Here is a 13,010-nt window from a genome sequence, read left to right as displayed (position 1 = left end):
GGGGTAGATTTGTGCGACCAGATGTTCCAACCTTTATCTGGTTAAAAGGAAAACCAGAACATGGTATAAGAAAGTGGCAATATACCTCATCCAGGTTGCAATGCACAATGCATTTGTCCTGTACAAAAAAATCAGCGGGCAGGGCGACATTCTTTGAATTTCAGGAGAAAGTGATTGAAGATCTCCTATTTCAATCTGCAGACCAGAGAGTAGTCCATGAGTCAGAGGATGTACGCCGACTTGTTGAAAAACATTTTTTACACCCCATTCCTTCAACACCGAACCAAAAATACCCCAAAAAAGGTGCTGGGTCTGCAGCAAATGAGGACAGTGAAGTGAGTCAAGATATTATTGTTCCGCTTGTCCTTCCAACCCTGGTCTATGCATAAGTCCCTGTTTTGAAATTTATCATACCGTCGCACATTACTAATTTTTTATTTTTGTGTGAATTATAAGTTAGAATGCAGGATTTATTTAGGATTTTTCTGTACACCTCTTTCTTTTTTTTAGGGAAGCAGCTTCGCTGTATATATAGGAGAGGCTAAAATTTAGGGTTCTTTTAGGGATTTATTTTTTATTACTTTCTTTTGGGAGGGAGGGAAGTCTACTTTTCTAGATTGAGTCATTTTGGGATATAACCCAAAGTTATAGAAAGTAGAATAAGGGCCTCAAATTCATTCAAGATAAAATTGTTTATGTCCTGCCATAAATAGCTGTTACTGACTGGGCATACGGCATAATTTCTTTTTATTCGGAGGATTTCTAATAAACGATCTGTTCCTTATCAATACACTATGGGCTTTATTACAGTTTTTTTCGGATTTTTGGTGGACCTCTTACACCCGACAATACTTCTAGAAATACCGGCATTAATTTAGAGAGTAGTGGTTCTTCACTGTCCCCCTAGATGCTGCCCCTTTATATATTCTGCAGGTGATTGGTTGTTTTGCGCACATTTCAGTTCGTACATTGCCGGGCGGGAGCCTGCTATGGTGTACCGTGTCGCTTGGCACAATTGTCCCTTATAAAGGGATTGATGGAGCTAAACAGATGTTCTGCAACCAGCCACTTTGAATAATAAAGAAATTACAGCCCGGTGGATAGGTCATCAGTTGTCAGAACCTGGAAAACCCCTTTAAGTAATTTGCATTATTTTGATTAACCTACAACAGTTGGGGGTCTGTTCACACGTTAGGCATATATGGTAGAAAATGCCTCTAACGTATATGCTGAATGTATACATAAACCTCTATGGAGTCTATGTATACCAAAGTATAGTGTCATACTGGCATATTGGCATATGCCAGAGTGGTATGCATTGGCACCGTAACTAAATTGAAAATCATAGTCGACTAAGCTTTTCAATGTAAATCCTGCAAAAAAAAGTGTACAGTTGCATATATCCAGGTCATACACTTGCCGTATACGTAGGGAATGTAAACGGTCTTATGCATTAAGTGCTTACCTGGAGCAGCAAATGATATTTCAGAACCCTCTGCATGGGAACAACAAGAAGGTCTCGGAGGGTGAACTTCCCATTATTGGCTCGTTTTGAACATTCCTGTTTTAAAAGAACAATTGATTTTCCAATTAAAATCCCATTTGTATATAAATGTCATGGAGTGTCACCTGCTATTAGCCAGGGTATAGAGCCCTGCAAAAAGTGGCTCCTTCTCTGACGGTCTCTGCACAACTGTATATTACATGGTTGCTCATTCAAATGACCAGTGGCTGCTCTGTCACCTCATGCACTCAGATAACCTCTTTCTTTCTTCTCTTTTGCCTCTTTTGTGTTCCTCTCTCGCCTTCAGTGTTGCTCCCGTCAAGCTGAATTTTTAAAACTAGCGCAAATGACCATGTTGTAATGTTTTATATCATAATTTGAACTGGACATTTGGATTTTTCTCACTTTTTCCTTATAGTACCAATATAGAAGTGGTGTAAATACAGATTCCTGCTGCTCTGTTACCGTGCCCACTTCAATGCTACTCATTTGGAGACTGGTAGCCAACGTCTCATTCCACACTGCTGTGGGATGATGGGTAGTATGCCAGTTACCACAGGAGAAAGATATGCCAGCATGTCACACGCTTCATCCGCTACTAGTCAATGGCCAAAACTATTCTGGGTGTTGTCTAGCCGAGAGGATGCAGGATAAAATAATAATTTAGAAGGCCTTCCTAATAAATGATTAAATGGGAAACCAGACTCAATCGGTAATTTGGCAGAATATGTTAACATTATACTAATTAACTTGCAAATACTGTGTACTCACCTCCAGCTTTAATCGCAAGTCTTCCCTGGTTTTGGATATGCTATCCAGGGTCGATATGGCTAACTCCACCAGACTGCAGTATTCTCCATAGATGAGAAGTCTAATTTGAAAGGAAAACATAAAGAACTGTGCAAAGGGCTCATGTGATTACATAAAAAATATATAATAAATAGGTACTGCTAATATGTAATAATAACTAAGTGATAAAATAATACATTTACTATTTTGAACTAAACCATGCTTTTAAAGGGTATTACAATACAGCAAATTAGACTCATTCATTGTGTAATTAAGTTATACAACTGTGTAATATACTTTGTGAATCAATTCTTCACAGTTTTCCGATATCTCTGCTTCCGATATCTCTGCATTTAATAGGAACCTTTATTGTTTATTTCCAGTAGATAGAAAGCTATCCTGGTCATGCAATGGACACACGGGTTCAAGACTGATGGCAGTTACAGTAGTTATCAGACCTGCATCCTGTAACGAGCCATGCCCCTGTGTGTCCATCACATGACCAAGACGGATTTTTATCCCCTGGATGTCAAAAAGGAAGGTTCACATTGACTGAAAGCAGAGATTTTGAAAACTGTGAGAAATTAATGCACAAAGTACATCAGAAAATTGTATAACTTTTTATAATAAAATAAATAACCGTTAATTGCCAGAAGCCTAATATCCTTTAAGCTTGTCTCATACACATAATGTACAATACTTATTATGATCTCTTTAGAGGTGATACATGATTACTCAGATACAAATTTAAATTCAATTTTGGAAATCAAGTGATTGTAAAGGAAGCACTTGTGAGGCACATCAGACAGTGACATTAGGGGCTCCGGCCGGGGATTGCGTAGTTGGAAGCTCCCCGACGTATACGTTTAAAATACTTGTGACGGATGCCATACAGTCACAGAAAAAAGAGAGATGCCCACAGCACTCACCCAATCCAATTTCAATCACGAGGATGCACAAATTCAAAGTCCAAAAATACCTTTTCAGGCAGTGGCATTTGTCACACACAGGCTCCCATGTTAAAAAAAAACATATTACGTGTGGTATAGGTTTTTTGCGGGATCCCTCAGGATGGAATAGCGTAGTCTACTTCGCTTTCCCAGCCATCAAAAAAAAGTATACGACATATATTAGCCCACCAGAGGCGAAAAGGACACTCTTTCAGCCTCCGTCAGGCTAATGGAGCACTATGAACACGTTTAGCGGGTACGTCTAGAGCTTTCCCGGCATAGACGTGATGTCAATGGCGCATTAGCTGTGCATCTAGGCTTGGCTGTAGTCATCCATTCACTTGTGAGGAGCTCCAAAATACCCTGTCAGTTATAAACAGTTTGTCTATAATGGTGTAACATAGTAACATAAAAGGCAATCAATTTTGTTGAAATAACTTAGAAGGATAAAACATTACCTCTCTTTGTATTTTAAGAAGATCTGGTATAAGTTTTGGCTGCTCTTATGTGTGATTGAGTCGTTGACTTCAAGTACTAGGCTCTTGTGCACTTTCACTAGTTCCTGTGAGTAAAACAAAACTATGATGAGCTTTGAAACTATAAGGCTGCTTTCCCACATCCATAACACGTGTGCATTTTAGATAAGCTGTTTCCGTAATTCATGGTTGGAAATCACGTGATTCAGCCACAACACAGAGAGGTAGAACGGGGTTTAGGGGGCCCCATTCTAGAGATAGGCCTATGTATCTGACATTTATGAAATATCCTGTGGATATGTCATGAATGTCTCTGATGGGAAAACCCCTTTAAGAAGCTTTTAGCATAGCTGCTAGAAGATAAGCGAATAATACATTCAATGTTCAGCCATAACATAACATTGAGCGTTGTTTGTACCTACCCGTGTCTATCTTTGCAAATGGTCCCTTGAGTGTTTTCCAGTTCCAGTGTTCCCGTTCCTGCTACCTGTATCCTGTATCCCCTGCTACCGTGTTCCTGTGCTGTACAGTGTTGGAGTCGTGTTGTGACGTCTACTACACCCGCCGTGTTTCATCGCACTTGTTGTCTGCCTGCTGCCAGAGTTCCATCCGAGCCTAAACCATCGCAACTGTCTGAATTGCCACAGGTACCTTATCCGAACTATAGACATTGACTTTGTACCCTGTTTGGCCAGCTGCTACACCGCTACATTGGTACGGCCCAGTCGGTCCAAACCCACGTCGTGACAAGTGGCCATGCCATTAGGGGATACCATTGCCATGAAGGGGTGTACTTCAATGTTTAGGTGGTACGTGTCAATGTAATATTAACATAAATGCCAGAACACAAGGATTCTCAGCAGAACATTGCCCAGATAATCACAGTACCTATGCCAGCTTGCCTTCTTCCCAAATTGCATCCTGGTGTCATCTCTTTCCTAGATAAGCGGCACACATGCTCCCGCACCTGGCCGTCAACATGATTTAAAAGAGAGCGTAATTACTCAGACCAGGCCATCTTCTTCCAGTTCTCCATGGTCCAGTTCTGATGCTTACGTGTTTATTGTAGGCACTTTTGGTGGTGGACAGGGTCAGCATGGGCACTCTGACCGGTCTGCAGCTGTGAAGCCCCAAACACAGCAAGCTGCGAGGCACTGTATGTTCTGACACCTTTCTTTCATCGCCAGCTTTAACTTTTTCAGCAGTTTGTACTACAGTAGCTCTTCTATAAGGTAGGACAGATGGGCTAGCCTGTCATCCGCATCAATGAGACTTGGACGTCCAAAACCCTGTAGCAGGTGCACCGTTTGTTCTTCCTTGGACTAATTTTGGCAGGTACTAACCACTGAATACTGTAACACCCCACAAGACCTGCCATTTTGGAGGCGCTCTGACCCAGGCGTCTAGCCATCACAATTTGGCCCTTGTCCCTATGCTTAATTTTATTTACTTCACCTGTCAGTGGTTTTAATGTTATGGCTGAATGGCGCATAATGCAAACATCTAAAAGGGGTTCTCCGATGTTAAACATTGATAGTATACTACTTGGAATTGCGGCACAACCCTAGATCAACAGTGCTGGTTTTAAAAAAAATGCATAAGTTTAGTTGTGCTTTACTGAGCATTACGGTCCCTGTGATCAAGGCATTGGTGGGGGCCAGAGTGGTCAAATCGCCAACTAAAGAGACATTGTTAGCATATCTAATGAATATGCCACTGATTTCAGTTAGAACTACAAGTCTCTGCTTTTTGCATTGTGCACGCAGGAAGGGACACAACACAGAGAATACACGCATCTCACCTACAGATAACCATAGAAAAACTTTATTTGCCTTCTGATATATAGATAACAACAGTGGTTTTTATTTTGAAAAACGAGTTATGAGCAATTTTAGTTTTACGCTAATTAGTTTCTTAATGACCAACTGGGCGTGTTTTTACTTTTGACCAAGTGGGCGTTGTGAAGAGAAGTGTATGACACCAATCAGCTTCTTCCACTGCATAATCACACTGTAACAATGTAATGACAGGGGGGTAGGGAAACAGACAGTGAGCCCTAATCTACCCACCACTCAGTCCCTGCCTACTTGCAACGACCCGCCTTAGGCGACGGGGTACAACTGGGCGACGGTCCCTACGCTCAGTAGGTGCACGACAGACAAACGGACAAGGGGACACAAGCAAAGGGAAATGGGGCAGTTGCCCACGGCAACACCGAGAGCAACAAGAGAGGTGAACGAGCCGAGTCAAACCAGGAATGTACGAGGTACCAAACGCAGAGCAGGAGAGTAGTCAGAAAGCCGGGGTCAGTATGAAGCAAGGTCAAATAGCTAGGAGCTGCAGCAAGGCCAGGAAACCACACGAGAAGACTCACAAACAAAGGAGGAACAGGAAAGGCAGGTATAAATAGACAGAGGGCGGGAGCTAGCTCCGTCTGGCCAGGCTGCGATAGGCTCTCCCACTCCTAAGCCTGCCATCCTGAGTGGTGGAAGATGGAGTCAGTCTCAGAGACATAGAACCAGGTGCAGACTGATTACCCATGGGCGTATACACAGAAGTGCCTGGCAGATCCTTTACAAACAATGGGCTGGAACAATGAGAAGTGTATGACGCTGATTGGTCACTGATTGGTCAGCGTCATACACTCCTCTGTACAACGCCCAGTTGGTAAAAAGTAAAAACACGCCCAGTTGGTCATTAAAAAACTAATTAGCATAAATCTAAAATTGTTCATAACTTGCTCAAAAATGATCGTTTTTCAAAATAAAAACCACTGCTATTATCTACATTACAGCGCCGATCAGATTATGTAGGACATAGGGCACTTATAATCTGGTGACAGAGCCTTTTTAAGGTCTCCATCTGACCCCACTGCTCCAAACATCCTCCTCCTTTATTTATCCCATTATGTCTTCTATTCCAGGCATGTTCTAGACCATTTCTAGGTACAATAACTGTCCTCAATAAAGTTTTGTTTATCTAGGGGAAATATCTATGAAGCCGACAGATCTAATAAAGTAGGTCATCTAGACAGTGTATATTCCGTAGTCAAATTTCAAGACAGATTTCACAGACTACCTAGAGCATATGTATTGTACCTAGTTACCCAGTATGGACTGTAGATTTAAAATTAAAGGTGTATTACCATTTTAGGTATTTATGGCATATCTACGGGATATTCCATAAATACCTAACAGGTGCGGGCCCCACCTTTGGGACTCTAACCAATCGGAATAACGGGGGTCCAGGTATCGGATCTTTCCGTAACTCCCATAGACTTTATTGCAGAGAAATAGACGCAAGTGTGGATACCTCTCCATTGAAGTGTATAGAGAGTGGGAATCAGCGAACGGAGATCATTAGACCCAAGATCTCCTCATATGTTAAGCACACGGAGGCGGGACTTGCACTTTTCAGGCATATAGAGTTTCTGTTCGGGTATGTTCACATGCTGAGTCAAAAACGTCTGAAAATACGGACCTGTTTTCAAAGGAAAACAGCTCCTGATTTTCAGACGTTTATTAAGCCACTCGCGATTTTCACTGCGTTTTTTACGGCCGTTTTTGGAGCTGTTTTGAATAGAGTCAATGAAAGACGCCTCCAAAAACATCCCAAGAAGTGTCCTGCACTTCTTTTGACAAGCCGTCATTTTACGTGCCGTATTTTGACAGCAACGCGTAAAATAAAGGCCCCTGGGAACAGAACATCGCAATTCCCATTGAAAGCAATGGGCAGATGTTTGTAGGCGTATATGGGGCATTTTTTCAGGCGTAATTGGAGGTGTAAAACGCCCGAATCACATCTGAAAACACTGCGTGTGAACATACTCTTATGCTCATTTGCTGCGTCTTTCACAAATGCAGCGTAACCACAATTTAAAAAAAAAAAACACTGCAGTATTACTGCAGCTATAAAAATCATGGCAAAAGCTACTCTTAGAAGGCAAATACACTCTTACAATTGCATATTAATCATTAAGTAAGGACAAACATGATAAAGGAACACAGAAACAGAATAGATAGATAGATAGATAGATAGATAGATAGATAGATAGATAGATAGATAGATAGATAGATAGATAGATAGATAGATAGATAGATAGATAGATAGATAGATAGATAGATAGATAGATAGATAGATAGATACTGTAGAATAGATACTGTAGAATAGATAGATAGATAGATAGATAGATAGATAGATAGATAGATAGATAGATAGATAGATAGATAGATAGATAGATAGATAGATAGATAGATAGATAGATAGATAGATAGATAGATAGATAGATACTGTAGAATAGATACTGTAGAATAGATAGATAGATAGATAGATAGATAGATAGATAGATAGATAGATAGATAGATAGATAGATAGATAGATAGATAGATAGATAGATAGATAGATAGATAGATAGATAGATGATAGATAGATAGATAGATAGATAGATAGATAGATAGATAGATAGATAGATAGATAGATAGATAGATAGATAGATAGATAGATGTATTTGCTTGGACCAGTCACAAAACAAATGCTATGCTGTCACGTACTTACTGTATAAAGAACAACTGGTGTATAGGGACAATTATAAAGCAAATATTTGCTTATCTGATTTACTTACAGGAATATTTATAAATATTTTTTGCAAGTCTGCTGTAGGTAAGAATTTTTTCAGTGGATCCATGAAGAACTGTAAAAGAGGAAATAAATATAGAAGAATATGCGCACTATGCAACCATTTTTTTTATTGTTCCACCGGATTGAAAATAATAATTTGAGCAATTTTGCAAAAAGTCTTGTATAAAGATAATCCTGCCACATACCTTTTCTATAGATTCCAAGGTCTCTGAATATTTCTCCTCTGTCTGCTTTATTTCTAGAAGGCAACAGCTCCGAATGTCACTCTCTGCAGTTCTCTGTAAAGAGATAATATCTAAATCAGCAACAAAAATGCAGATTAACAATCATCTTAACCCGTTCTCGCACCCCATGGATGTACTTTGAACACAGTGCCATAAATGTACTGCACTGAGGGGGCTCAGGTAGCAGGTGTCAGCTGTATATATCACGACCGTTCAACCCTTAGATGGTGCAGTAAATAACGACTGGGGCATCTAAGTGTTTAGACTCCTATGTCAACACATCGGCGTCTCCGCGACTTGATTTTAGGGTGCCGATGGGTTGTCATGGCAGCCACGAGCCTTACAAAGTATGTAGTGAATAGCGGCATCGGCAATGCTTCTGTTCCTATTGCACATGGCAGACCCAGGTCAGCACTGCCAGTGACTGATGCCACCAGAGGGGGCTGTTTTCCCCCGTAACCAGTGCTTCCTTTTTTTTTTTATCAAGATTTTTGGACTATCTTGTTGGTCTTTCTTGCTCTGCTGTCTGGTTTAAAGGCATATATTTAATTTTGTATTGTAGCTCCATTATAAACTGAAGCCTGATCCTGGCCTCTTAAAGGAACTTTGAACAAGACTGATAACTCTGTATTACACCTGGTGCAGGGCCTGAGATAGCGGTTCCCTCTGTGGTGTTCTTTTCATCTCCAATCCCCCCTCTGGACCTGCATTAGGCCTAACACACTGTACACATTTTGCCCGTGTTCCTTTAAGCTCATCCTACACATTAAATAACTTTTCACGGACAGACCTTACTGCAGACAATTATCATAGACTTTTCTCAGGTTAGCAAGCACATTTCGATCAGCCAAATGGTATATTTATGGCTTCCAGACAACAGCAATAATTATTTTCTGAATAGGTATAATAGCACACATCCCACATTACTACATTTAACCCTAAAATACACAGTCAATATCACCAGGACAAACTAATTTAAAGGCTATGTACACCTCTGAGGGGCATTTTTATTGTTTTTAATAAACAGGTCAGTCGGCGAGTTTGGTGCAATTTTATAATTAGTCTATATTTTTTTAAAAATTACTTTTTGAGATACAGCTGCTCTCTATTCTCTATACAGAGCAGCTGTATCGTTCACAATAACCTGAATCCGTCACTCCCGCGGACCTGACGGGAACCAAATCTATATACAGCAGCTCTGTATACAGGATACAAAGCAGCTGTATCTAAAAAAGCAAAACAAATTTTTAATAAAGACTAATTATAAAGTTACAACAAACTTACCGACTGACCTATTAAAAAAGATAAATAAAGTTTACATATCATTTAAGTAAAAACACCTATTATTTTTATTATTATTAATGTGTCTGATTTGCCAGCAGGCACTTTAGTGACGGCAGAGGTTGTGGTTGCATGGCACATTCATTTACGTACTGAATATATTTTAAATCCACACACAAAATAGGGCGTTCAGTGAATGTATAACATCTGTATGTATTTCCAGTTAATAGTCCTGGTGACCGACACTTTCTTAATACATTACTCCTACTGTCCATACACTGGGAACTGCAGCCTCAGCCTTCATAAGATCTTCATACACTTCATCTGCTTCATCTTCCCGGTACACACAGTCATAATACAACTCATCATCTTCTTCCATCCCCGATTCACTGCAAAACAGAAAATAATTATACTGGGACTCAGTCATTGATTGCTATTGACCCCCAATGTCAAATATCTCAGCATCTAAGATGTGATCCAAGATACCAACACGTGATCCAAGATACCAACACGTTCTATGAAGTGAAAAAACAGCTGAGAGTTTTGACAGTTACCAAGACAGACCAGAGGAGAGGGACTAAAACAGAATACATTTCCCGTACCCTGTGCATTTAGTCATCTTTGTTCGTACCAATGGGCAGTAATAACTCTAGAATTCATTTTGGGCTGCCGTAGACTTATGGTTTCTGATTTTCAGTTTTCAGTATTTTACAGTTTAAATATAGAGTTGATCTACATAAAAAGTTCAGTAACTGACCAAATATATTGTATTACTTATTTTTTACTGATTCTGAGTTATATTAGTCCAGAGCTGCATTCACAATACTGCTGGATTCAGAGCTGAAATCTTTTAGGATTCCTTGCTGGCTGAATGTCTGCAGTTTGTTCTGGTCATTTGCATTCTGGAAAATGTCATCTTTACACCAGACACTTTACAGTTATTTGATGAAGGAAGAACTAACTTTCCAACTGAATTATAGGAGTTCAGCTTAGGCTATGTTCACATCAGGTTATTTGGCCTATGTTGGAAGAATACGTCGGGAAAACCTCCTGACCTATACGTTACGCTGGTTTCACACCTGTATCGGGTATTTCCGTTGTTCTGCTCCGTCACAAACTTTGAGAAATACTGCTACCCTTCCTCCGTCAGAGGAGCAGAACAAGGGAAAACCGGAAGCGACGGTTCCATTGCACCACCGACAACAACGGCGGTCAGTTGGAACCCATTGACTTTTATTGGGTTCCATCAACTTTCTGTCGGGGTATCCGTGGTTTTACCGGTAACAATATTGCAACAATCTCGGCCAGATCTGCAATGGAGGCCCCTAACGGAGCCTCTAATGCAGATGTGAATGAGGTCTTAAACGTAGGCTGTGACAGTTGCCTAACAATGGCATGCCTCACCCATAGGCTATAATGGTATACGAAAACGTCATGAAATTTCATTACCCTTTTCATGACATATACGTTAAACGAATAACATTATAGCCAATGGATGACTGATGCCACTGTTAGGCATCTGTCACAGCCTACGTTAAACACATCAATTATCCATAGTCTATAATGGCATCCGTTTATCAGACACATTATGAAATCGTATTAAAGAGCTCATAACGTAACCGTTTAACAGATGCCTGTGACAGATGCCATACAATGTTTCCAGTCGCCTATAGACTACCATGTTAAAAACCAAATATACTTTTAACATATACGTTTTTTTACTAAAAATCTGCATGATGTAATAGTATGGTCTACTATGCTATTCCATACCTTTTTATTTTGCGGTATACTGATGTAAACTTACCAGACGGAGGCTAAAAACTTTTGGCCTCCGTCTGACAATGAAGCCCTATGGTCACATTCAGCGAAGTACATTGGGAGATTACACGTTAAATGTAAACAAAAAGGTGACGTGAACAAAACCTAAGAAGTAAAGGGTCTAGGAGAAAGACAAAAAAATGGATCCAGCGTTGAGTTCTTTAGGTCTGTTTAAAATAGGAATCTTCTTCCAAGTTTTATTGGCAAAAGGATAAAAAACAAGTGCGGTGAAATAAGAGTAATTTCCCAAGTACAAATGGAGGGATAGGTAAGGCAGTGTGAGCGGTGCCTACGCGTTTCTGACGCTGACTGCGTCCTTAGTCATGGCTGTATGTAAAGGGTCTGTCTGTTAACAAATTTGTCCATTTGGGACACTTTTTTTACGAGAAAAATATGTCTGTTCCTTAACCCCTTCCCGCACAGCGCCGTAATAGTATGTATATATATAAATTTAGAGTCGCCGTAATTGTAAGGACCTGCAGATTAAAGTTAACAAATCGCTTAAAGAATGCCGTAAAAACCAAAACCCAAAAAACAATGGCGCACTTGCTGGGGTTTTCTTTTTCAATCCCCCTAAAAAATTATACAAGTTTATAAGTACCCCAAAATAGTGCCATTAGAAAATACAACTTATTCTGCAAAAACAAGCCCTCATACAGCTCGTTCGATGAAATTTTTTTTAAAGTTATGGCTTTCGGAATACGGAGACGAAAAAAACTGAAAAATAATTGCATCCTAACGTCCCAAACTAGGCTGCATTTTTAAAGGGAATCTGTCAAGTCAAACACTCAGTCTAATCTGTGAACATCATGGCTTGATTAAGGACGCAGGGAGCGTCCTAAACGCGTAGGCACCGCGTATACTGCTAATCATTCATTGTACTCTGGACAAACCCACATATCTCTTTTTTCACTGTTTTTAATGGTCTAAAATAAATCTTGGAAGAAGTTTCCTGTTTTAACAGTGGCACTATACCGAGCGCTGGATCCACTTTTCCTACTTTCTCTGTCCGTGAACATCATGTTATAGATCAGGAGGTGCTGAGCACATTGATATATAGTTTTGTGTGAAAATATTCAGGATAACTAAGTTATTAATATAAATCCCTGCTGACTCTGGCCTTAAGAGTCCAGTGGGCGGTCCTACTAAGTAATTGGCAGCTGTTTCTTTATTCTCAATAATAGAGGGAAGGTTGTCAATCAATGGTTAAGACTGCCCACTGGGTAATTTAGCGCACAATGAAGAGGGATGTATATGAATAAATTAAGAATCTTTTTGCACAAAACTACATATCAATCCGCTCAGGTTCTCCTGCTTTATAACATTCTGC

General features: G+C 40.1%; 1 protein-coding gene across 1 annotated transcript in view; it reads right to left on the bottom strand.

The window, feature by feature from the left end:
• VAV3 (vav guanine nucleotide exchange factor 3) overlaps positions 1 to 13,010 on the bottom strand; it is a 223,424-nt gene that overhangs the window by 121,878 nt on the left and 88,536 nt on the right. Inside the window, exons 5-10 of the mRNA XM_075833357.1 lie at positions 10,140 to 10,251; positions 8,543 to 8,635; positions 8,341 to 8,409; positions 3,702 to 3,805; positions 2,276 to 2,375; positions 1,466 to 1,561 (exon numbers count right to left, since the gene is read on the bottom strand). Of these exons, the coding sequence (XP_075689472.1) occupies positions 1,466 to 1,561; positions 2,276 to 2,375; positions 3,702 to 3,805; positions 8,341 to 8,409; positions 8,543 to 8,635; positions 10,140 to 10,251 (574 nt within the window). The remainder of the gene's footprint in view (positions 1 to 1,465; positions 1,562 to 2,275; positions 2,376 to 3,701; positions 3,806 to 8,340; positions 8,410 to 8,542; positions 8,636 to 10,139; positions 10,252 to 13,010) is intronic.

This window comes from Rhinoderma darwinii, chromosome 7 (genome assembly GCF_050947455.1).
Source record: "Rhinoderma darwinii isolate aRhiDar2 chromosome 7, aRhiDar2.hap1, whole genome shotgun sequence".
NCBI lineage: Eukaryota > Metazoa > Chordata > Amphibia > Anura > Rhinodermatidae > Rhinoderma > Rhinoderma darwinii.
This window is presented reverse-complemented; position numbering and strand designations above follow the sequence as displayed.